This window comes from Herpailurus yagouaroundi, unplaced genomic scaffold (assembly GCF_014898765.1).
Source record: "Herpailurus yagouaroundi ecotype Mexico unplaced genomic scaffold, PumYag 29, whole genome shotgun sequence".
NCBI classification, from domain to species: Eukaryota; Metazoa; Chordata; class Mammalia; order Carnivora; family Felidae; genus Herpailurus; species Herpailurus yagouaroundi.
The window spans coordinates 92,981,036-93,008,193 of record NW_024412377.1 but is presented as its reverse complement, the minus strand read 5'-3'; the positions used below and the strand labels follow the sequence as shown (position 1 = coordinate 93,008,193).

Below are 27,158 nucleotides of genomic sequence, written 5' to 3'. Positions count from 1 at the left end.
GTGAGGTCTACTCTTTGCTGTAAAGTGATTACAGCTGTTTGTGACCATCTGTGACCCTGCCATTTGGACTCACACACTATAAGAATACACTTCTCCCCACATTGGCCCTGACCTCCTGCCAGGGCCCACTTTGTTTCCAACTACTGTATAGTCTGTGCCCTGCTAGCTCCTATCAATCTGCAGCTGAACCAAATTACCTAGAACTGTGGCTTCCCGATGTCCTTAAACAGCACGTGTCCTTTCTGTCAAGACCTGCATTATCTGATGTGATGTGCTATGGAGCATTCTCTTAGATATTGACCATATCCATCTTCCTTTCCTTGCCTTAGAGCTAAATGGATTCTGTAATGGGAAACTGCCCACACCAAAATATAGTATTGTTTTGAGTGATGTTTATCATGAATGTGCACTGTGTTATTGTCTTATCCAAGTTTCATAGTAAAAAATTAGGATAAATGTTGTCATTGTTTTAGAGCCTAGAGGTTGATCTATGGCAATATTTGATTAAAAAAAAAAAACAATTTTTTTTCCCTTGGGACAGTGGAACTTTTTCTTCCCATAGGATATATTAGACAAACCTTTGCCACATATATCTGATAAAAGGTGAGCTTCTCTGCTTGAAACAGGTATTAGGAGCCTCCAAGTAGCTCTAAGGGATCCATCCATTGAACGCAGTGTAAAAATCTTTGTTCTCAGAGGTAAACCTGAAACTGTGTTAATATCCTGAAAAATACTCTGTCTCTTCTCTGTTTTTCTAGCAGGAAGAAGTAAGTTGTGATGAGAGTGTTTAGCTCTGTCTGCTAAGTTCTTTGTGGGCTTTGTTTTTCCATGTTCATGATTTGTTCATGTATGTTTTTGGTAGTTATAATTCTTTGATTAAACATATGGGCTCTTGTATTGTGTTACTTAACCTTTCTGTGATTCTGTTTCCTCCTGAATAAAATGGAGTCAAGCCACCTTCTTCCTAGATTCTTGTGTGAGTTAGATGAGGTAATTCGCTTAGAACTTAGCCTTGTGCCTCGCACACCGTAAGTGCACAGTGACTCTTACTAACCAACATTTGCTGAGATCCAAATTGTGCCAGGTATGCAAACCAGCTTCTCTCTTCCACATTGGCTTCTTTCCTGTGCTCTTTCAGAAGACAGTTCCTAGAAAGTATTGCTTCCTGAGAAATTGACATCTCATCAACTTTCTTTGATTCTTCTAATCTAGTAGTTCTTAGCAGGACAGGAGTACACCCGGGACCACCACCTTGAAGCCTTTTCAGAAAACCCAAATCTATCTACATCTATAGAATCTAACTTCTTCCTGCCTCCTCCTCAATTTCCCTGGAGGTTCCAGACAGTCTTCACTTGGGGACAGGGATGGCATGTATTCATTGGCAGCTGTCCCCTGCTCCACCTCACTCCTCTAACTCCTCTTAAGAATCACGATGGTAGCAGGATTTCTCCAAGAAATAGGAATAGTTCATAAGAATAGTTTCTTCAGGGTCCAAGGCCAAATGTTTTTTTGTAGTGATTTGATTTCTTCTGAAACATAGTTGTATCGACGGAATACAATAAAATGAGAGCCATTCTCACCTATTAATTCACTCAACAGTCTTCAAGAGTTGGTTCCTGTTTGGGTTAGGAACATGAGGATTAACCTGCCTGAGTCTGAATCTCAGCTTCCCCCTTAATAACCATATGACCAGGGGCAAGCTTTGAACCTTTCTCAACTTCAGTGAGGATAACCACCTTCATTCAGTGCTGTGGTGAGGCCTAAACGAGATGACTGCGGTAGTGCATTTTCTGTTGTGGATCACACACAATTAGTGGTTTTAAATGTTAATATTAGCTTATATTATTGCCATTGCTTCATCCAATATAACTGGCCCCAGGACTAGAGATAACCTTACTTCCGTTGTCAACTCAACGTTATCTACTCTGGTTAACAATTTTCAGATTTTAAATTTATGTTATCAAAGACTTTTATGCATAATGAACTAGTATTTAATTACTGTTATTTTAAACCAAATCATAGTGATAGAGAGATTAAGGAATACATTACAGGAAAATAAAATAAAAAATAAAATTTGAAGATTTCACTAATAGGGTGAATGACATTCCTAATAAAAATATACTTTTCAGGGTTTTAAATGTCCTACAGGTTTCTTTCAAAGGGTATGGGGAAACCAAAACATTAAAATGAGTCATTTATCTTCATTAGGCTGTAATTAACCACACACTCTTTAATTAGTGGAAATGTGGCTTTATGTGGTAAAGGGGTAGAGATCAAATCTACTTGTCTCTGCTCAGACCACTTCCACTTCGTGGTGAAATGTAAGGTCAAATTATCCGTAATTTGAAGAGAAGACATTGTTGGTTTTATACACTAGTATGGTTAAAGTCTTCACTTAGTATGCAGGACATCAAGATAATACTGTCACAGAGTCAGCCCTGGAGGCATAAGGGACCTTTTGCTTCTTTAGTTAATAAACAATCATAAATTGATAGTCGAGAATGTGTCAAGTATTAAGTTGAGTGCTGAAACAAATGAAAGGTAAGTTGAACACAAATGCCCAGGTGGGCAAGGCTGAGGGAAGTGATGGGAACACCAAGGTGCTGAGAACAACAGGGAGTGGAACGGACCATGCCATTGCGGTGAGCGCATGCTCCATTCTGAAGGGGAGCAGGATACCGATTCCTGCTGATGCTGTCCAACGGGAATGCAGGTTGAAAAACAGCAGGTCTTTGGAATTTTTAGCAGATGCTAGAAATGAATATTTTCATGCAAATATCTCCAATTTTAAAATGTTTGCAATTAATTTAGATTTTTTAAAAAGTTACATGAAAAAAAAAATACCGCATTTCAGTGAGCAGGATTCAGACTCTGGGAAGCAAATATGTGGTATCTGCATCCTCCTTCCCCCTACCTGTTGGTATTGAGCACCTCCGAAGCTCAGACGGGGCTGTCTCCTTATCTCTACCTGCATTTCCTCCTTCTCTAGGTGTTCTCAGCTGATCCATGGCTATAAATAGCACTATGTGCTGACGATTCCAAAACTTTCTAGCAGTGTAATTTTCCCTGAGCACCAAATGAATAAATCCACCTATCTGCTGGGCATGTATTGGATGCCAAATAGACAACTCGAGTCCCTCTTCCCCTGCCCAAACCTGTTCTTCCCCCAATTTTCCTCCATTTATTTATGCCTCTACCATCTGTTCATTTGTTCAAGGCAAAATCTCGAAGTTGAGCTTGATGTGCCTCTTTCCCTTCATCTCTATATCTATCTCTGCTCCTTTTGTTTTCTAACTGGTTCATCTCCACCACCATAGTTTCTCATCTAAAGTACCTCAAGACCTTCTTAAATATCTTACCTTTCCACTTGGCACGTCATAATTCAGTATTAATGTGGACGTTTGTATTTGTAAACCATATGACATTACTGTCTTGCTCAAAACCTTGTAACCACTTTCAAATGCTTTTAGAATAAAGTCTGAACTCTAGACCAAATACAAAGCAATGTGGTCTCACTCCTGCCTACTCTTCCAACTCATCTTAAATCACACCCTCTTCCCTGTGAGGCTGCAGTGCCTCCAGCTTCTTTCCAGCCTAAAGACACCATGTTAGTCCTATCACAGAGAATTTTCATTTCTCACTCTTTCTACCTGGAGTGCTCTGTCCCTGGCTTCTGATGTGACTGGTTCCTGCTTACTATTCAGATCTCAGCTCACAGAACCCTGCTTGACTCTCCTCTACAGCATTTCATCCCATGCCCCCCTGGAGGCCCCCTCACAATCTTAGTATACTGTAGGCAGTTTACAAAAACCCATTACTTTATTCATCTTTTAAAATAAGGTATTTTGTTTCCTTGAAAACATTTCAGGGAAGTACAGTATTAAGCATCTAATCAGCTTTTCATTATTTTACGCTACAAGACTCCTTGTTAATGATTGTGTGATAAAAGAAAAAGCAAAGTGAGAATTAAAAATAATTATATGCAGATTTTGGAGATTTAAAACGTATCAGTATAACTTATGATACTTTTCAAAAGAAAGTAATAATTATTCATAACCCACATTACACTAGGGAAGAAAACTTTAAAATTTATCCATCTATTCTTAAAAAAACAAAACAGGAAAAATAAACTTGTGTGAAGATGCTAATTATTTTTTCTTACCAACATAATTAGCCACAGATAATCAAAAATCCATAGTGAAAAAATAGAGTCCTGTAATTAAGAACATAAGAAATTTACATAATGCCTATCGTGACTTATAAGGAAACCTACCTATCTTCAACCTCCACATCTCTTGTTCACCTGTGCTTTCACTATAATTCAGTGAATAACTCTGTAACTCTGAGCCAAATACACAGACATCATTTCCAATGCTTTCCAGGAATAAGGCAAAGCAAGCACGATTACAAATAGAATCATCTAGAAGTGGGAATCTCCATACTTCAAGGATAGGTTTTCAGTGGTGTTCTTATTTAAAGTTTATAATCCCTCTTTAGAAACAAGGTAGGACACTCCTTTTTTTCCTTCTTCACCTAACTGACCCACTTGACTATCGTGAATGCTCCCTGTTCTAACATGCCTTGTTAATTTCATATGTGATGGACTGTCGACTTTATGTGTTTTTTTTTTTTTAATTTTTTTTTCAACGTTTATTTATTTTTGGGACAGAGAGAGACAGAGTATGAACGGGGGAGGGGCAGAGAGAGAGGGAGGCACAGAATCGGAAACAGGCTCCAGGCTCTGAGCCATCAGCCCAGAGCCCGACGCGGGGCTCGAACTCACGGACCGCGAGATCGTGACCTGGCTGAAGTCGGACGCTTAACCGACTGCGCCACCCAGGCGCCCCAATGTGTTTTTATCTTTAATGTCCCTGACCCTTCTGAGTGGGCAGGGTTGGAAAAGGTAGTTCTGGAGAATTCTTGTTTAACTTCAGTTGTTCAATATACTTCACAGAATAATCCATAAGTGTGTGAAAACATACTACTCAGAGCTCATACATGTGGTAACTAGTCACTGAGTAAGCATAAAAGTCAAGTAACCAACATATGTAATTTAAATAAGATTAAAATACCTATTCTTTGTATTGACTACATTTTTGAGGGCACATATGTTTAGTGCTGCTAGAGTATACATAAAATATTTCTGAAGGTTTATAGAAATTTTACATTTCTTGTTCTTTCATTGTCTTCATTTTGAAATAAAAATATTTCCATAACAAAGATTTATCCCCACTGGATATTATCAGTTTGATAACCCCTAATTGAATATTTTAACTTTTTACCATTTTGGTAGATTTTTCTATTCCAAAAGACTCTCCTAAAACAGTAATTTTCTACCTCGCATTTAAAATAAAGCGCCAAATCAATAAAGAAATCTAAATCTATTTTTTCTTGATATCTAGTAAAGTCAAAGAAACAGCATGTTGAAATTACTTTAACATTAAGCCATTAAGCTATAGGTCAGTGCTTTAGCTGAGTCAACATTGGTTCTTGCAAAACTGCAACCGAAGGGAAAGGTTTCTGTATTAAATGGATTTTCTCAGTTATTTGGGAAAGTTTCCAAATAATTATTGGTTTCCTGCATGATTTGCGCATATCAGCACCCAGAATGGAACAGAGAAAGCAATGGCTGTTGGTGTGAATTTGTTGCTACCTGAAGAGATTTAAAAAAAATTTTTATGTTTATTTATTTTTGAGACAGAGAGAACTGGGGAGGGGCAGAGTGAGAGGGAGACACTGAATCTGAAGCAGGCTCCAGGCTCTGAGCTGTCGGCCCAAAGCCTGGACATGGGGCTCAAACCCACGAACTGTGAGATCACGTCCTGAGCCAAAGTCAGACACTTAACCGACTGAGCCATCCATGCGGGCCCAAGAGATTTTTAAATGTAGGTTTTTATACCTGGAAATATTATAAAATGTGTTGCTTTAATGTGCTTTATAGAATAACATAGAATCAGCATTCTAGGTTACTCAGTAACAAGTTTAGAAATATTCTTAAGATGTATTTTATGAGTTTAAATCTACTAAGTGATAAAAACTTTAGTGAGTATGGATACAAAGTTCTAAACAATAAGAGTTTTTTGTTTAGTAGCTCTTTACTCTTTTCTCTATGTTTCCACCTCTGTTTAACACTTACTTTGTTCTTTTTTGGTTACCTTTTGTTGCCATAATTTTGTTGGTAATCTCACCGAGGACATGGTCTGTCCTTCCTCAGAGAATAACCCAGTGCTTTGCTTGAAAGAGGCCAATGTTCATCAAGTGCCTGACTTCAGATTTTCTCAAAAGGACACACAAATGCAGAGAAGGCTAGGGCATGGGCTAGCAGATGCAAAGTTGGTATCAAAATATACGTATTTCTGAATCAGGATTAAGGAATGTATAGAAATTATGTATTAATCTATAATCATTTCATCCCTTGCCTTTTCTATTCATGACCATTGAGTACGTATGTATATATGTATAATTATACAATGTGTGTGTATCCAGGACTATATAGTTGAAGAAAGGTGTTGCCATGTTTGACTTTTATCTGTAATTTAAAGAAACTGCTTTTTTGAATGCTTCTGTTTAAATAAAAGTAATGGTAGGTAATGGTGTTCTCTCTGTGGCATTCCATAATTTTTCCATCAGTTATCATAGTCCTTAGTTCTATATTCATAGTAATGTCTGTTTCATCCTCTTACTGGATAAAAAGCTGCATGAAGACAAAGACTGTGTGTTCTGTTCATCATTCTGTCCCTAATGCCTGTAAGAGTAGGTGCTTGCCACAGACAGAATGTCTGTATGCTCTCAAAATTCCTATGTTAAGGACAGCTGGGTGCCTCAGTCAGTAAGCATCTGACTCTTGATTTTGGCTCAGGTCATGATCTCACAGTTTATGAGTTTGAGCTCTGCATCGAGCTCCACACTGATAGTGTGGAGCCTGCTTGGGATTCTCTCTCTTTCCCCCTCTCTCTGCCCCTCCCCACTCATACTTTCTCTCTCTCAAAATAAATAAACTTAAACATTTTTTTTCATATGTTGAACACCGATCCCCAAGTAATGATTTGTAGAGGTAGAACCTTTAGTATGTGATTAGGTCATGAGTATGAGTCCTCATGAATGGGATTAGTGCCCTTATAGAAAAGAGACAGGAGGGCTACCTTGTTCTTTTCTACCTTGTTCTGTGAATCATGAAGCTAGCTCTCATCAGACACCAAATATTCCAGTGCTATGATTTTGGACTTCTCAGCCTCCAGAACTGTGAGAAATAAGTTTCTGTTATTTATAAGCCAGCCGATTTATGGTATTCCCTTATAGCAGCCCCACTAAGTGCATGTACATTTGTGTGCAGTACATGATTATTTTCCTTCTTTTGATGGCTCATTTATTATATTCATATTCTTAGTTTGACCAAATGATAAGCCTGTGTTTAATGTAGTTGGTTCTTATTATCGTATTTGGCTTTATGTCCTATCGTAAACTAATAGATTTCAGAAAGTTCATTCAATACTCATGATGTTGTTAAGTTTTATAATTTTATGGTTAACTTTGCTGATATTTTATAGCTAGTAGTTTCTAGATAGAATTATCAATAGTATATGTATTTCTGTAAGTGCGACTTGGAAAATACACTTAATCTTTGTGGATTTTAAATTTGTGCCAAATAGCATTATTCTGCCTCAAAACTGCAAAAATGAATTAATTTAACTTTTCAAGACAGACTCAGAGTCCAAATGAGTTTTAAGTGGAAGAGAGAAAATTAAGCTGGAATAACACTTATCCCGTTCTCACATTAAACTTTGGCTCTGCAGACGGTTTGTGATCATACATTATTAAATTCATTCCACCCATTGTGATCCACTCTGCACCACCAGATCCCAACTCTGCAGATATTACATAAGGAACAGGATAGCACTGCAGTGACCAAACATAAATCGAACACTCTTCAAAGCTGCCTACACACATCAGGAAGATTGCTGCCTCCTGCCTCTGGTGGACTCTCATGGAGCGTAACATGCTGTGTGCAGGATGGGAGCCATGCATACGAGCAAACAAAATTTGCTACCACACTCCCAATCGTCCTCCTCATCGACTGCCTGTCATTCCATGAACTAGAAAGACACCTCATGGCTTTGGTAACACTGAATAGGGCTGGATTAGAAAAAGTACCTGGATTCTGGTCTTGCATTTATTCAACAAACATGTATTGATCACCTACTATGTGCCAGGTAGTGGTTCAGGTGACTGGATATATCAGACGAAGATCCCTGTCTACCCTTGTGGAGTGGATGGACACATGAAGCAGAGATGGACATAATTACATAAAAATAAGTAGAGTAGAGGGGTGCCTGCATGGCTCAGTCATTTAAGCACCTGACTTCGACTCAGGGCATCATGTCCTGCTTCATGGTTCGAGCTCCGCACTGGGCTCTGTGCTGACAGCTCAGAGCCTGGAGCCTTCTTCAGATTCTCTGTCTCTCTCTCTCACTCTGCCCCTCCCCTGCTCATGTTGTGTGTATCAAAAATAAATGAATAAATGTTAAAAACAATAAGTAGGGTAGATAATCAGCGCTACAGAGAAAAGGAAGAGAAGGTGTGAGAGAGATCGGGGTGTCCGAGGAGGGGCAGAATGCTGCTGAGAGAGAAATTTCATTAAGAAAGTGAGAAATGAGCCCAGATTTGAAGAAAGGGAGGGCATTAGCTGAGAGTCAATTCCCTCATCAGCCATGCAACCTGGGACAAGCAAGTAAAGGCTGTGAGTCTTGATTTCCTCATTTGTACAATGGGCTATTGGTCTAGATGATCTACACTAGTTCTTTTGAATTCTCAAATTCTATAAACTATGATTTAACTTATGCCAACATTATAGAATGGAAGCAATCCTATAGTGTAAAGTGTCACATATGCTAAATGCTGTGAATGACACAGGACTTAAATGTTCATTACGATAGCAATAATTTGGAAGTATCTCATTACACTCACTCGTTTTTCAACAAACGTATGTTAAGCACCTACTATGTGCCAAGCACTACTATACAGTTGGGGCATTACAAAGCTCACGGTCTGATGAGGCAAGGGAGGCACGTTAGTTAGCAAAAAGGAACGCACATTAAACTGGAACAGAGGAGTCGTTTGGGACACACAGCGAATGGAAGGACCAACCACAATGAGTGGGAATGTCCATTTCTGTCAAGGGTTCCTGGTACACATTATCTTTTCCTTTTAATATTCTTTCAAAAAATTTAAAGTAGCTTATCTGTGTTTACCTAATAAGTATGTTAAGGGAAATATTACTTATGTTTGGAAAGCTTCAGTTTCCATAGGAAAGTAAAAATTATAAGATGATGTTTAACGATGTTGAACAAATCTTTTTTTTTTTTAATTTTTTTTCAACATTTATTTATTTTTGGGACAGAGACAGAGCATGAACGGGGGAGGGGCAGAGAGAGAGGGAGACACAGAATCGGAAACAGGCTCCAGGCTCTGAGCCATCAGCCCAGAGCCCGACGCGGGGCTCGAACTCACGGACCGCGAGATCGTGACCTGGCTGAAGTCGGACGCTCAACTGACTGTGCCACCCAGGCACCCCAACAAATCTTAAATTGTGAAATTAAGGAGGACAAAGAGGCAACTTAAAAAATGTTTACTCCCTTAGAGCTAAGGTAATGATATGGTTCTGTTAACAAATGAATTTGAAAAGATAACCACTGGTTTTCCACTGGTATTTGTGCTCCTTTTTCTATTTAAAAGTCAGGGTTTTGTTGTTGTTGTTGTTGCTGCTGCTGCTGTTATTATTTTTATTATTTTTTTCACAACTACTTATTTATTTGTTTATTTATTTATTTATTTATTTATTTTAAATGTTTGTTTATTTTTGAGAGACAGTGAGAGACAGAGCACAAGCTGGGGAAGGACAGAGACAGGGAGACACAGAATTCAAAGCAGGCTCCAGGCTCTGAGCTGTCAGCACAGAGCCTGATGCGGGGCTCACACTCATGAACCGCAAGATCATGGCATGAGCTGAAGTCAGGCGCTTAACTGAGTGAGCCATCCAGGCGGCCCTCAACTTTTTATTTAAATTCCAACTAATTATCATACAGTGCAATATTAGTTTCAGATATAGAATTTAATGATTCAACACTTCCATACAACACCTTATGTTCATCACAAGTGCCTTCCTTAATCCCCATCACCCATTTAGCCCATCCCCTCCACCCATAAAAACCAGTTTTCCATGATGGTTAGGAAGTAATAACCACAACGACAACAACTATTATCTAACGGGAGCTTATTGTGTGCCAGGTTCAGTACTAAGCACTTTTCCATGTATTACCTAATTTAATTCTCACAAAACTTTTTGGAATCAGTGATTATGCCCAGTTTCCTAGATGTGATAACTGAGACTGGAAGAGATCAATTGTCCAAGCGCTAAAGCCAGTAAGTGGCATAATGGGTAAAACTCTTGAATTTGCCGTCAGAAGACCTTCTCTTGAACACCAGAGGCAGGAAGTGCTGGCTCTCTGACCTGGATAAGGTCAAACAGTTACATGTTCAGGATAACTGTACCTGCTTTGCTTTTCACATTGGTCAATGGGAAAAGGACCACAACATTTCTCTTCTGTCTTAAGACTTGGACTTTAAAAAGCATATTCATCATCTCTGAACTTCTACTAGTCATTGAAAGTCTACACAAAGAGTTTTTGGTCCTGATCCAAATATTTAAAAAATTATGCTTCTGTGTATTTTGGATTTCCATACAAAATCCTTCCCAAAGATCTCAAGTTTCAAAGGATTTGGAAGTTGTTTGACTAGGCACATTATGAAATGAGGAATATAATCCATTATTTGAGAGGGTTATGGAGAAGGCATTAACGAGAACTGTCTCTTCCTGTACAAGTACTTGAGGAAATGGCCCTCTCCTATATTGAGAGCAGTGTATGACAGCCAATGTAATATCTTGACTGCTCATTTTTAGCAGATTTTATGGACAAGTGACATTTGCTTTCTTGTGTAACCAAATTGATTCAAGGGGAAAAAAAAGAATAAATTAGTATGCGTGCAATTGTATTTAAAGCTTTGTTCCCCCCCATGGGAATCTGGGAGACTTTTCATCACCAGAAAATTCTTTTCACTAGAAACACTTTGCACAGGGACCTACCCTTGCTGTTTTTTTTTTTTTTTTTTCCTGGTAATTTGACTTTTTTTAAAAAAACCCAGATTAAGTTTTTTTGTGCCTATATCTCCATAGAACTTTCTAAAACAAAATTGGCAGGAAGCCTTCAGAAAATTAATTAGGTAACTCTTATGCATGAGATTCAAGGATGTATTAAAGTGTTGAACATCTTTACCATTGTAGCCAAGGAGAATTTGAGGGTGATGAGCATTATTCCTCTGGGTGTTACTTAGGCCTGGAGAACTTAGAATACAAAAATCGATATTTAATGAAAAATGGGAGATAGAAGAAGTATTTTTGCAGTAACATGAATCTTGAGCAATTTTCTATCCCTGAGAGAAGCATATACTGCTCTTCAGTCCAGTTCAGGAATCTGAGATTTAGATTCCTAATTTAATCATCTGACTGCAAAATTCATAGAAAATTCACAAGGATTTCAGCTCCCTTGAATCCTTTCTGGGCCAAGTTTGATTAATAACAGTTCCAAATGTGAGAAAATAATGTAGTATTTCAGCAAATAATGAAGGTTGCCTACTTCAGTGATTATCTACTTTGCTGTCTGCTTTACTTTTGTATTGTAAAAGACAACGGAAATTGTGGCAGACCACTGGAGGTGTTTCTCTGAAGGATTGAAGAATATGAAAGTTCCATCTGAGTACAATCATAAAGGAAAAAGAAACTTTTTATTAAACAAAAGTAAAGATGATGAATATTTAGAGCAATTTTAAAATAAATTCTGACTTACGGACCTAGCATCAGAATACTGTCCCAAATCACCTTTCAGTAACAACTTCCACAAGCAAAGTATAGGCCTATGAGTGTTATTACTTGAAAGCTGTGAGTAACTTTCTAAGAATAGGAATTTACAATTAAAATGAGGTGGACTACCAGGTCACTTTAAAAAGTTGGGTAGTGTATGCAAATGATCTGGATAATTCTGATCCCTGTGTAAGAAATTCCTTTGCACTAAATTTCAGCAGAATATATGGGTTGGAAAGGCAGGAGCAAACCAAGTTTTCCTTGCTGAGATAACTTGAGTCTTAGAGACTCCCCAGAGTAATTTTTAACATGTTAACACGTTTTAAAAATAATATTTGCATACTCTGGGTGCACTTTAGACTAAATGGTTTGTACATAGTTCATAATGTCACAGGAATTTAATAATTACTTGAAACCACAGCTAGAATTTATTTTATAGAGCGCTTCAAACTGCTATTGTTAATGACTAGGTATTCCTATTTTGGCTGCATTTAATTCTGTGATTAGATGTTAAAGGATGTTATCCCTCATTAGAAAATCTCTATGTGTAAATACCGTATAGTCTTTGGGAGACAGCCTGGATTCTACTATACACATTCAAGGGAACAGCTGAGTCAGCAGCTTGCATAGTAAAATTTATGATTATATAATTCCTTTTCATGGTCCAGCATTGGAAAACTTAAAGCTGCGGGAAGCAAAGAGAACTGAAAGAGACATGTCTAAAATAGCTAGACGTCATCAAATTCAGAATTCGATTTGTGTAGTCATAATATAATACAGGAAAATACTTCTAGCCAGACTAGCATTTGACCTTCACCAACCATACTTTCCAACAGTGGATGCGGTTTTTGGAGGCTATGCTTTTGACCTTGAAGATGTAACTTAATGTTTTATGTCTCTTAGCAAACTTACAATACCTCTGGTCCTCAAACCGAGCTCATCTAAAATTAATATCTTCGTGTGTTTGAACTGTTAAAGTCTATAATTCTTATTTTAATTATTCAGCCTACAAGGGCAAAGAGAGAAGCTGCAAACTATCTTTTTCTTATTGCATAAGTCTGTCGGCTTTCTTAGTGCAGGATGTCCCTCGTCTGAAGCTGGGACTGAGGAAACAGCTGCATTCTACTGCAGCCTTAAATCCTGCTACAGCTCTCAAGCTTAGGATTCAGCTGAGCTGCAAAACATGCAGGAGCAACACATTGGTCTATGGGAACTAAAGCTTTGCCAGAGGAGATTGTCGTAAAGTGAGTTACTCTTTCCTGAACCTTAGCTTGTCCCACTTTCATTTTCACATGGTTTTTCTTAATGATTACTCGAACAGAATGACTTTCCATCGTGAGTTTTACTTCCTATTTCTCCCTCCTTTCGCTTACATTTAAATAAACTTTATGCCCTTCATTCTACTTGGAAGACACCAACCGTAGTAAAAAGCCCTGAACAAATTGCATCAGCCCCTTGCGGTTGGACATTCCTAAGCCATTCTGCTTTAATTGTCCTCAATTCTTTACTGTAATGCAATAGCATTCAAAAACCAGAAAAGCATGTTCACCAATTAACAGAAAGGAAAAGAAAAAGCCAATGCAGCAGAGCTAAAATTAAAAAACACCAACCAAGCACCCCAACTCCAAGTAACTTGAAATTAATTTGACTTTCATGAGAACCTGCGTTTTCTTACCTTGGATGTGAATAACTCTGTCATGATCTAGAGTATAGTTGTCTGAATGATGATCGGCCCAGCAGATTGAAATCAGCACCAGGAGAAGTAGACTCTTCATCATCTTTATAACTCAAAGAATCTTCTTCACTGTGAGAGCATCACATACAAAAAGGCTTGTGAGATTTGGAACCCTTTGGAGTGTTGCACTGCACAACTTATTACCGCCTTATCATCATAGAATGGGTCTGTAAAAATATTTAACCCAATCTGTTCAGAAAGTTACTGTAGCTGTCTTTGGGAGCTGAAGACTGCAGCTTTGAACAATTCCAGTTTCCCTTATGCAGCCAGAGTCCAAATAGTGTTTAACTCTATCTTTGCAGAATTGTAAATCTAGAGATGTAAATCAGTATTGTTTTGATATAGAGAGTTACAGTTAGTTACAAAAAGATATGGCAAGGATATAAAAAGACTTTAAAAATTATTTTGATCTCTGAATTTGAAGTATTACTTAACAAAACCACCATCTGACATAGCTGCCCTGCACGTGAGTATCACCGGGTCTAATTAGGAACTGAATCTTAAACCGGAGCAAATGAAAAATATTTGCATGAAACTTGACATCGTCATTCATTTTACATGTGGATTACTAAGCAAGTTGGATTTGCTTGTTCTAAAGAAGAAGAAGAAGAAGAAGAAGAAGAAGAAGAAGAAGAAACAAACAAACAAAAATCCCTGATTAAGTAAAAGCAGCACATTTATTACAGATTCACTTACCATCTTAAACACTGCTTGGGTCGATGGTGAAGAGTTGAAGATTATGGACAAACTAGGTTAGAGTTGTGCATGGTACCACTGCAGTCATCCTGATTGATTTTTCATTCATTCCTCCCTAAAATGCTGACGCACCAACTTAGAGTGCCAGGTGGGGTCTCTGCAGTCAGCAGAGGCACGGCTGCAGGGAGCGTCCCTGCCAGCCTCCCAGGGCAGTTATGCAAATGAAGGGCTGAGACGACAGCTAAGCACAGCCCTGGTCCTAAGTGAAAGAGGCAGAGCCCTCACTTGGCTGTTCTTTACTGCGAGACCAATTTGATCAAAGGGGACACAATGCCCCCAAACGTTGTCATTGGAAGGGCCAAAAAGTGACTCCAAGTGATACAAACCTTATGACCTTGGCAATAGCTGCCAGGGAAGAATTTGAGTGTAGCTCCTCTGTTTCCATGTGAAAGCCGAGGCAGATATTAACAAGGGCTTTCTTTTTTTTCCCATGCACATCGCAGCCTTAACAACACTTGGCTATTTTTAAAACTGAAATTGCACAGTACTGGCTTCTCACACTAATTTGTTTCTTCCAGGAAAGCCTGACTCCCTGGAATACTCATTACAGAGCGCTGAGTCTGTTCCTGGAGGTCCTTGCAGGCCTGCCTTGACTCCAGAGCCTGATGACACATGAGACACAGGCGTCCCCGTCTCTCCTGGGACAGAAATCCCTCTTTGCGTTCTCCTAACACCGGGCATTGCTGTGGTGCCTGTGGCTTCAGTCTTTCATGTTAGCTTGAACCCTTTTCTTTCTCTTCCTTATGACACAGAAAGAAGACAGTGGGTGAGCAAATGAAGAAACTTACTTTTCCAGGACACTGAGGGTGTCACTTTTAAAATGTTATTTGATTTGCTCATCTAATTTTCTGAAGTTCACTTGACTGTGTCTCTGAGGGTTTTTTGGAAATGCTTGTTGTTGTTTTTTTAATTTTAAAAATATTAATTTTTGAGAGAGCGAGACACACACAGAGCATGCGTGGGGCAGGGGTAGAGAAAGAGGGAGACAGAATCCGAAGCAGGCTCCAGGCTCTGAGCTGTCGGCACAGAGCCCAATGTGGGGCACGAACCCATTAACTGTGAGATCATGACCTGAGCCAAAGTCGGACACTTAACCAACTGAGCCACCCAGATGCCCCAGAAATGATTACGTTTTTGAAGATACTGACTTTTGTCCATAGGAATATTATTAACAAATATTACCTCTTTTCAGCCCACAACTGTACTTTGGGTGAATACACATAATAAAAGTGATCTTTTCAAATTTGGAATATAATGGGGACAATTCCATATTCAAGCATAAGACAGTGGGAAAACCAACACAAGAGGTATCATGGGCTCTCTCCCTGCTACAGGAATCAAAGGAGAGGGAAATGTGGGGCCACCTGGGTGGCTCAGGTGGTTAAGCATCGACTTTGGTTCAGGTCATGATCTCAAGGTTGGAGAGTTTGAGCCCGTGTTAGGCTCTGTGCTGACAGCTCAGAGCCTGGAGCCTGCTTCACATGCTGTGTCTCCCTCTCTCTCTGCCCCTCCCCCCACTCACACTCTGTCTCTCTCCTTCAAAAATAAACAAACATTTAAAAAGTTTTTTTTTATTTAAAAAAAAAATTTTTTTTTTCAATGTTTATTTATTTTTGGGACAGAGAGAGACAGAGCATGAACGGGCGAGGGGCAGAGAGAGAGGGAGACACAGAATCGGAAACAGGCTCCAGGCTCTGAGCCATCAGCCCAGAGCCTGACGCGGGGCTCGAACCCACGGACCGCGAGATCGTGACCTGGCTGAAGTCGGACGCTTAACCGACTGCGCCACCCAGGCGCCCCTAAAAAGTTTTTTTTTTAAAGGAGAGGGAAATGTTGAAGAGGGAGTGGGAGGAAAGCATATATAATTTCATCACTTAAAGAGCGGAAAAATTCTAAGTGAGGGATCAGATGAGCAGAAGCAGAGAATTTGCTATGTTAATTTCCACATTTGCGTGGTCATTTACAGCAAAATTTATGCACACAAACACACACACATACACATGCACACTGTTACAGTTGTACATCCTAGACCTACAGTCATCCTCATTTTTATTCACTTCTACTTAAAGCATATTCCACACAAATTTGTGCATCTCCTTTTATTCCATACCAGAGAATTAGAAATTGTATCACTGGAGGTTCTTTCCATTGAATTAACATATTCATTGTCCAACAGCTCAATTTTAAAATGCAAACATCCCAGGTGGGGTGAGGGGTATAAATAATAATAACAATAATAATAATAACAACAGCAGTTTCTTTTAATTGAATGTCTACTATTTGCCAAGTGCTATGCTAAGCACGATACCTACAATGCCTTGAGACCGTGAGACCAAAATTTCCATTTTTCCTGACACGGACAGTTACCTTGCTGAAGGTCACACATCTAGTAAGTTGTATTTGCTTTCAAGCAAAAGCAACCCCTACCCTGAGCTACGCTTGTTGCTCTGAAAGTGAAACTTGTTATTTGTTTTATTGCCTTTTTTATTTAGCCTCTTTAACTTGAACCTACCAAGCTCTTAAAACCTTAATTTGTGTTATATGTGAATATAAACTTTTTTTTCCTACAGCTTATAGATGAGAAGTCAGATGGCAGTTTTGTAATATGACTGTGCCCTGCCTCACTTGTGATACCAACCTAGGGCCACAAACATTGCCTTGGTGCTCACGTGTGTACACACACACACACACACACACACACACTGACATACACACCATCTTCATTTTAACAAGGATATGGCACATCTTCAGTGATTTGTGATTCAAATACAGGTGTGGGTCGGTGCACACTTTCAAGCACCCTCACTGGCGTTAACGCACTCCAGGCAGGATAGCGTGGGACTATGACATGCTAAGCTCCCCTAGAACGAACTTTAGGGCCACAGTGTTTAGGTGTCGAAGCCAACTGCACTGCGACGTGAGGTCCTAGGGTGCGGTCCTAGAGCACCAGGGCTGTGCCAGAGGCCTGCGTGCTGGTGCTCAGTGGAGAAGGATGCCTCGGAGGTAGCAGGTGGCCATGTGAGGAAATGAATTGAATCCTGCTTATTTGCATTTTGTAACATTTTCTCTGAATATCCAGGTGTGTTAGGTAAAAAGTTTCAGTTTTTGATATGAGTAAAATTTAGGAAATCTAGGGGACCTTTATACCACCACCTATTTACCAACCTTGAATTAGCACTCAGTTCACCTGCAGCTCACACCATTGACGTCTCTTTTTATAGCCGACCAAGCCTGGCTGCCTGATGCTGCAGCCAGCTTCAAGATGGGTTCAAACAGAAATGCCTGTGTTCTTGGTCAAAGACATAGGATAGGGCTGTAATTTTCCAGTGCTGCTTTGGTGATAATTAAACCACTATTCGGAAGCAAGATAGTGTGGTCAACATAGAAGTCTAGTAGTTTGATACAAGTATAGATATACCAATACCAGTAGTCTAATAGCGAAGTGGCCAATTGCTATTTCTTTTTTTTTATTTTTTTATTTTTGAGACAGAGAGAGACAGAGCATGAACGGGGGAGGGTCAGAGAGAGAAGGAGACACAGAATTGGAAACAGGCTCCAGGCTCTGAGCTGTCAGCAGAGAGCCTGAAGCAGGGCTCGAACTCACAGACCACGAGATCGTGACCTGAGCTGAAGTCGGACGCTTAACCGACTGAGCCACCCAAGCGCCCGCCAATTGCTATTTGTTAAACACTGCTAAAATTTGTGTTACGATGGTAGCTACACTGTGACACAAGGTAAGGTATAGGCTTGTCAAATCACTCTTGTACATCGGAAGCTAATGTAACACTGTGTGTCAACTCTACTTCAGTTTAAGAAAATAACAAAAAATAAAATTACTGTATGAGATAGTAGGTTAATAAAACCCAATGGAAGGCATGGGTGCTGTTTTCTGTGCCGAGAGGCCTATGCCACACATTTCCTGAACCCATTTAATTATTATTTCTCAAAACAATGCAATTGAAGAATTGTGTTATTATACACATTTTACAGTTACAGAACCAGAGTCGGAGTGGTGGAGTCCCAAGCACATAAAACGAGAAACTGGGGATCTGGGCAGTCTGACCCCCTGAGCTCTGGCTTGCGCTCTCCAGCGCCACTCATGGCGTCTGTCCTTTGTGCCTTGAGAAATGCCTTCAACTCTCCCAGTCAGGTCTCCCAGATCTCTTACAGTTCACACAGGTTGGAATGCTGTCTTTCATCCCTTTCTCACTGGGTTATAGGAGTAGCACTTAATCACAGCCCTGTTTGCACAAGACATGTTTGAGTGCACAGTATGAATGCTTTTCTCACTGCACACCCAGCACCCAGAACCTCCCTGTGCCAAGAGGAAGAATGAATGGAAAATTGAATCTGGGAGAAACAGCTTTGAGGACTAAAGCAGCTGAGACTGAGGAGAGTTTAATACTGTGTAAAGAGTTACACTTATTATTATATAGAGAATGGTAAAAGTTACTTCTTCTCCACTGAGAACTTAATGAAGTAAACCAGGTTTCAGTTTAGTACTTGAAACTTAGTTTAGAAGTTACAAGAATCAATACAAAGGTTGCTAAAGATTGACTAAGAATCTCCTTTGACAGAATTACTTCAAAATAGATGGAATCTTTTCCTCTTCGGTATCTTTTAAGTCTGATCTAGTTACAGGCAGAAGAGGGTTTATGATCAGTGTTTCTTCAAACTTGGTCAGTGGTAAAACTTGGTCAATGAAAAAAAAAAAAAAAGAAAAACGAAAGAGAAGGTACTCCAAAAGTGTAATTTTTCATTAGGTAACGTTAATCCATTAAAAAATTAGTTCTTTTTTGAAGTAACCTTTTTTTTTTCTTTTACCCTTTTGCTATTAGAATGGTCTTTATTTCATGGAATTAAGAGTTGTAGACTTCTCAAATTGTATATTTTTTGTGTGTTGAGCAATTTTTTTTTAAAAAAAGAATAACCTTATGTCAGTTTCTCTGTTGTTTTACTGTTGTTGGTTGGCCTTGTTTTCTGCTTTAAAAAATTTTTTTTAATGTTTATTTATTTTTGACAGACAGAGAGACACAGAGTATGAGTGGGAGAGGGGCAGAGAGAGAGAGAGAGAGAGGGTGTGAAACAGGCCCCAGGCTCTGAGCTGTCAGCACAGAGCCTGACACAGGGCTCAAACTCACAAAACCGTGAGATCATGACCTGAGCTGAAGTCAGATGCCTAACCGACTGAGCCACCCAGGCGCCCTTGTTTTCTGTTTTGACTCTACACATAGGTGCAATCCAGTAGTCAGACCTTTGACCCAAATGATGGCTAAGGAATTGACCCTAATGATGCATTCGAATTGTTCAGTGTGCAGAGGGACACTTGGGTTTTTACCTAAGCCCTGAGATTTATTGCACACATGGGGGTAGTAGAATGCAGAACTGCTTGGAATATACCCATTGCTCAAGAGAAAAGCCATAATTGAAAAAAAAAAAGAAATCTTTGTTCAATGATACAACTCCCCTCAGGGAGTGAGTCTATATAAACTTCAAGTGAACGTGGCATTTTCGCCTGTCATCTTGCATTGTTGTATGAAAACACAAGCTGTTGGAGAAGCTAAAGAGCATTTATGATGCCCTGAATTAGACGGCCAGCCATGGTCACTTTCTAATCTGGTCGTGGTCAGTCTGTTGCTTCCTAGGATCCTCATGACTCTCAGAATAACTTGCGTCTTAAAATGTATTAGTTACTTCTTTTTCTTCCTCTGTAGTTTGAAATCACCTACTTTATTTCCAATTTTTCTCTACATTTTCCATCATTGTTTTATCTCTTCTTGTTTTTCCTCTCTACTTCTATTTCTCCACTCATTGAATATAAATCTTACCCAACCTCTCCACTCTTCTCTTCTTCCTCTATTTTATTATATTTATCATATTATTCGATATTTGACACAATCATCTGATTTATCATACAAACCAGGGCATAGAATGTACAGGAAAACTATAATTACATGGAAAACAGTAGCGTGTAAATTGGAGCTCTTCTAGGCAGATGGGGAGATAGGGTAGAAGGGTAAAAAAGGGAAGGCAGAATTTAGTTTCATTCCTTGCTCTGCCACTATCTAGTTATGTGACCCTGAGAGAAGTCATGCAGCTGCTTTGAAGGGGTCAAGTTTTTTATCCATCAATTGGAAAAGCTGATGACAAATGTCAATGCTTTATACACAATTTTATTATTGTTTTTATGTAATTTTTTTTCCTACTGGAGAGATCAGGCCCTCCTCCAATCTACTTATATTGCATTTTAGGACTGTCCTCCTCAGCAAACAAATTCATGGATTTTTAAAGGGATGATATCAATAATACTTGTTTAAATAGCCAATTCAATTCACTTACTGCTTTTGGCTGGTTATTCTTTGCCAGCTCTCTCTGAGAGAATATTGATGGAGTTTGGGACAAACTCAGCATCCCTTCACTTAATCAAAGTGCATTTGCTCAAGCTGTTCATTGACCCACCCGAAACTGCTTTAAATAATTCTTGAGCTAAGAGTTAGACTTCCCCCAAACCATTTTTATGAAAGAGTTCTACGGTGGTTTTGTTTGCTGATAGGTTTTCCCAAATAAATTGAAACAAGGCGTGCATGAATAAAAGTAGGAACTGTATTTGATGTTTATAGTGTTCAATTCTGCAAGCTTTTATTGAATGTCTAGGGGGTGTGGAGGAAGCAGTGCATACACATATTAATAAGTTTAAGAACTTGTTTCTGAGTAACAGTCTGGCATTGCTGGATGAATAAATGAATGAAGCACATGTAGCAGGATTCTGATATGTCTAGGTCATAAACTATGTAAAACCCTAAACTGAAAGTAATACTTAAAAGTTCCAAACATGTCATTCAAAGTTTATTGGCATGCAATACCTTCCTTTGGAATTGTGTTATCTATCCCAGCTCATATTGAGGTTGGAGATGGATTTATAGATATAATATAGTATTTTATATTTATTTTACATCTTATTGGACTCATTTTTCTTCTATGAAAAGAGTAAGCAGAGTAAACTATGGCTCTCCAATGTTGTAGTGTGTCCTCTTCACCCAAGAATCTCTCGAAGTGGGTTAACACCACACGACAGGTAGTTGTCAAAATTCACTCACGTGACAGCAAGGAAAGAATGTACATTGTAACTTTAGTAAAAGATGACTTTCTCGTGATCATATGCTCTTAGTGACTTTTGCATGTGTAGCCACATCATATGGGTGGGATGGCATGTGGACACAGACACACCTATTCATTCTGAAATTACATACTTAAAAATGTGTTTCTCTGCACATTTATATGGACAGTCAGTAAGACCCTCCTTTCTGGTCATTCAAAGGAAATCACAGACATGCTGTCAATATATTCCAATATTCTGGTTCTACTGTTAGCATATAATTCACAGTTTGTTGGAGAAAAAAAAATGGTATGATAGGTGGACAAGAAGACTTATGGTTTCAAAGCCCTAGAGTGTAGAAGAAATTGCACAGTAGCTTTAGTGTATTTTTGCCAGCTCTGGCTACATACTATCTGCAGGTGTTCTCACTGTCTACTCAAAAGCTTTCCTTTACATGAGGTTTCTAAGTTTTCAGGTTCAGGCAGGAACATGTCTTCTGTAATTAATAGTTTGTTTCTTAACCTGACAGTTCTTAGTAGAGGAAGTCAATAAGTACATTGTTTACATATTAACAAAAATACATTTTGATGATGGCGATGCTAAAAGAAAATCTCTTATCTTCCCTTCTATTTATCTTTGGTGAATGGATCCTACTTTTGCTGCCCTGAAAACCATAATTTTACCATAGAACATTAAAAATCAGGGGCGCCTGGGTGGCGCAGTCGGTTAAGCGTCTGACTTCAGCCAGGTCACGATCTCGCGGTCCGTGGGTTCGAGCCCCGCGTCAGGCTCTGGGCTGATGGCTTGGAGCCTGGAGCCTGTTTCCGATTCTGTGTCTCCCTCTCTCTCTGCCCCTCCCCCGTTCATGCTCTGTCTCTCTCTGTCCCAAAAATAAATAAAAAATGTTGAAAAAAAAATTAAAAATCAGAGCATATTTGATATGAATATTATATTGCTTGTTCTTAAAAGTGCATCCTTCACGGAATACAGAGGAAAATATTCATTTCCTGTCATTACACATAAAGAAAATGGTCAAAAATCAAATCACATCATGAACAATTCTTAAAAGATAATTCAATTTGTTAGAATATAAATTAATGTTGCTGCCACTTCTCAGGCCATCTCATAGTTTCTTTATTGTTTACTAGGCTAAATGCTGCATTATATTGACATTATAATAGTGATTATATTACAGAAATAGTAAGTCCACATGCTAAATTTTGACTAAAATAAAAATTTCACTAAAATTTTCTTCATTTCTAGCCTAGAGTAATTTCTTCAAAAACCAAACACTAAAGCATGTACCTATGTTAGCATCGTTCTGGGGGAAAAAAAAAAGCTTTCTCTGTAGAGTGAATAAGCATGCTCTAAAGAGTATTCTTGCTAGGCACACTTCTGCAAGAAAGACTTCATTTTATAATTCATTCCTCTTTGATTCCATGATCAAAAATCTCAGTAGCATCAACAACTTACGTTGAGTAATAGAAAATTAGGCTTCAAAAATATTTTTTTCTTAATGTGTAAAATCAAATGACTTATTGTCATTATCAGTAACAGTAAATGATTTTTGAACATGGAACTAGGAATTTGGCACTAAATTAAGAACTCTACAAAGGTAGACATATTCCCTAGTGAACGGCAATTCAAATAGAACTTAATTAAACACAGCATTTAAAAGAGATTGAAAGGAGCCCTTTAACCAACAATGTAGACATAGAAACGCTATAAAACATTATAAAAGAATCAATATATATATAAAAGATTAAGAATTTAGATTGCTACCTCATTTTGTCCTAACAAATAACAAGCCCAAAAACAGACAATAGCACATAAAATAAAACCACTTCCATTTTTTATTACTCATTTACATCATCTTAAAACCATGGAAAGTAACTCCCTTTTTAATATTTTAATGTGCAAATATGAATAAAATTGAGAAATGTTAGAACTGCTTTTAAGTGTAGGTTACATAAAAACGAGTTTAGAATCTAGCTCTTATGAATACTAGTAATTGGATGCAAACGTCCACAGGCCTTAGAATTTGAAAGAAAAATTTTTAAATAAAATATTTAGAAGCAGGGTTTATATGGGTAAAAAACTCATCATAACATCACTTTCAATTAAACTATCTTTGAAAGTATGTCTAATTGAGGTAGCAAAACAATATTTTAGGACTCCGTTTCATTTAAAATCTTAGCATTTCTTTAAAAGCTCAAAAATTTCAACATCTCTCAGTTAAACATTATATTAACACTGGATCTAAAAATACAACTGCACATCATCTACAAGACAGCTTTGGTGGCATCACAGATGTAACAGTCACAAGTTTTCTACACAATGCAAAACCCAACTCTAAACTCACTACGGCATCCCACATCTAATTCTAAAATAGTTGACAAACAACAAGAATCAGGCAACTCACATATATTTTTTACGGTGATCAGACTCTGAGAAGGTGTAGAAAGATTTTAAATGTATGTCAATTCTGATTTTTTACTAAATACAAGGAAGAACTTTATGATCGATGATTTACTGAGGTATCTGATTGTACTAAGTCATGATAAAAACAAAAAAATCCATTAATGATCGTTTGCAGCAGAAACTTCTGTCTCCTTCTTGCTTGGTGCAGTCCCCACCTCTTTTGGCTGCCACTTTTAAGGTCTCTTCCAAGACCCTGAGGCAGGTTTAGTATTGGTTCACATCCTACGTCAAAGCACAATTCTCATCAGAATTCAGTTCATTGGCTTATGAGTAACAAAGCTTGTTCCAGCCCAAAAGGCTGTGTCTACACTGCACAAAAAGGGAGAATACAATATTCTTCAATTAACTTGGCAAATATCGACAGTTAAGCTCATTAAATTAAGTTTCCAAATTGATTTTATGATGCAAGATACAGCCTAAGAATTCATCTTGATAGGTTTTTAAGTTATAGTAATCTTTGAAAGTATTTTTTAAGCCTTTAAAACAAAATTATCCTCATTTACATCTTCTTTAGCTGAGGAATTTGTTCATTCTGAAAGCAACTAAAATCATTAAATAATCTTCTTTATAGGCGCTGAAGCACTGACTTAGTCATTAGAACTGACTACTCTAGACTCTAAAGATATCTACATAATTTATAACTTTCTTTTATAAATAATAATATCAGTTAAAACTTTTGTAGTATGTATTAGGCTTGCCTTTGACTTAGAACCAAATAATCATCTATGAGTATAAAACATAAAAGTGAGTTGTATTCTCGCAAGAAGTAAGGAAAACATGTACACCTGAATCTCAAAGGTTTTCAGTGTCCTTGAACACCATAAAATTACCACCCCCACCCCTTCCACAGACCCTTCCTTTCAACCTGGCTCCAAATTCCCACCACTAGAGTTACCAATGCTAAGTTTCTCAGGGTCTTTTCCATTTCAAATGTGACCGTGGCTTTGTAAATGTTAATGGAGGGTCTCAAGTCCCTGCAAGTGAGAGCCTAGGAGAGGTGCCTTTGTTCCTGGGTGGGTTTTGCCAAAGTTCAGAGGAAAGGAACAACTATAAAAACTATGTTTTTCACTCTTCCATAATTTTCATAGGAAGCAGCATTCATTCCACGAACATAAAAGTCCCAAATTCTCATCAATGTTGAGCAAATGACAGTTGAGAATTATTTGTGTACTAAGGACCTATGAGTAATCTCTTCTACCTTGTTAACTTTAGCACGTATGCAGATGTATTTATACCTAGGTGATGAAATGTGATCCTGAGAATACACAGTACCTAGAAAGCAAGAGAAATGGTAACATTTGCACAACTCTTCAAAAAAGAAACTGCTGTCCAAAAACAGCACATACACAGCTCTCAGTCACTGTGCTCAGATGTTGGTAATAACTGCACACCTGAAAATAATTTGTAGTGCATGCTACAGAGCAAATACCGAGAGGACCACTAAAGCTACAAATGTCATGGGCAATAAAATGTCCATGGCTGATTCAGAGATTGGGTTCTAGAAAAGTGTGCTTTTGTAAGCAGTCGTTTAAAGTGCCAAAGCCCCTACCAATGAGAAGCCTACGAAAAGAACAGGAGAAGAGAAGAGAACAGAAGAAGAGAGGAGAAGCAAGAGGGGGATGGGGAACTGGGGAGATGAGAGAGAGAAGAAGGGGAAGAGGAGGAAGAGAAAGAGGAGGGGGGAGGAGGAGGAGAAGGAGAGGAAAAACCCAGCCCCTGGAAGAGAAGGAGCAGTGCTCCTTAGTGCTAATGGACACCTGAAAAAGGCGGCCGGCAGCAACAGCCACTGGAACTGGGAGAAATGACTTGAAGTACAGAAATCACAACCAAGAAAAACCCACCAGGTAGGCTAAGTGAACAATCTGAGCAGATCCAGAGAGGGAAAACCCAGCTTTACATAGCTTAAGGGCCCCTAAATTATGTACTGTGCCATACGAAGCCACAATTCACGCAATTATCCACTAAGCACCACTTTATGCCAGGCAAGTAGATATAAGGCTTCAGATCCCAAAGTCACCCTTCAGGGAGGCTGCAAAGAAGTAGCACGGAGCAGAATGCTAAGTGCATAGAGACGACTCGGGATGCTGTTGGAGAAAGAGGAAGGGCTCCCCAGAATGCAATGGGATGGGAACCCTCTGGAGTTGTAGGACGCAGCAGCCTTGGCAGGCACCTAAGCCAGCCTGGGAGGGGACAGGGGTGGTTTCGCAAAGAGGATGATGGCACAGCTGGATCTGCAAGACAAGGAGATAGAGAAGGGGGCAGAGGATGTTGCTGTCTGTCAGAATAGCACGCACAAAGGAAATGAGCTGGGAGAGGCCTTGGGGCGCTGAACGGTTGCACGAGGCCCCGCGTGACTGCAGAGTAGGATAATCAGAATAGCGATGTGGATAAGCTGGAGCGTGGTTGGACAGGCATCCAGGGCACGGGCAAGAAGGCCTTGCACGGCACGCTAATTTGCATTTTTCTTGATGCCACCCGGTTTTCTAACCAAATCTTCACCACCACTTCAAGTGGCTTAGTTTATCTTTACATATCTCAAATTAATACCCTAAAAATATAACTGCTAGAGCGCATCACAAACAGGGATTTTCTTACACGTGTCATGTTCTATTGACTAAGGAAGATGCATCCGTAACACACTTTCCAAAGATTTCTAGTGTTTTACAAAAGTATGATGTAAACATTTCAAAGCCTATTAGGCTAACTTTTAGTATTGGGTTTCACTTACTGTTCCGAAATGCCAGATTCACCCAGATGTTACTCTACGTTCAACATCAGTGTAGTCACAGAGCACACCAAAAATTTAATACATTTTCATACTGGGTTATATCAAAAGAGTGTCAAGCCGCATACTTGAAAGTAGTTCTCTGAATATTGTGTAGGATTCAAGAGCAGAATATACGCCATTGCATGGGTGCGTAATTACTGGAATGCAAGCTCCAGAAGGGTAGAAACTATCTACCATGATATCCCCTGGGACCCACTGGGAGTTCAGGGGGCATTGGTGTTGCACTGTGCACTGCAGAATGGATGGCAACCCCCAGTGTTGTACAGTACACAACCTACACAACCATATGTTTTAGCCTTCTTGATATGAGACCTAACACACACGCACACATACACACAACTAGCCTATTGAAACAATCATCACATTTTATACACATGAAACAATCATA

The 27,158-nt window shown here is 38.9% G+C and overlaps 1 protein-coding gene across 4 annotated transcripts in view; it reads right to left on the bottom strand.

Annotated features, from left to right (window-relative positions):
• HAPLN1 (hyaluronan and proteoglycan link protein 1) overlaps positions 1 to 27,158 on the bottom strand; it is a 74,629-nt gene that overhangs the window by 21,705 nt on the left and 25,766 nt on the right. For 2 of the 4 annotated variants that reach the window (XM_040449333.1, XM_040449307.1), the window contains exon 2: positions 13,590 to 13,718. In XM_040449333.1, coding sequence (XP_040305267.1) covers positions 13,590 to 13,692 — 103 coding nt within the window. In that variant the 5' untranslated portion in view covers positions 13,693 to 13,718. Of the gene's footprint in view, positions 1 to 13,589; positions 13,719 to 14,345; positions 14,610 to 23,923; positions 24,119 to 27,158 lie in introns of those variants that run through there. The other 2 variants (XM_040449326.1, XM_040449316.1) reach the window with 2 other exon arrangements.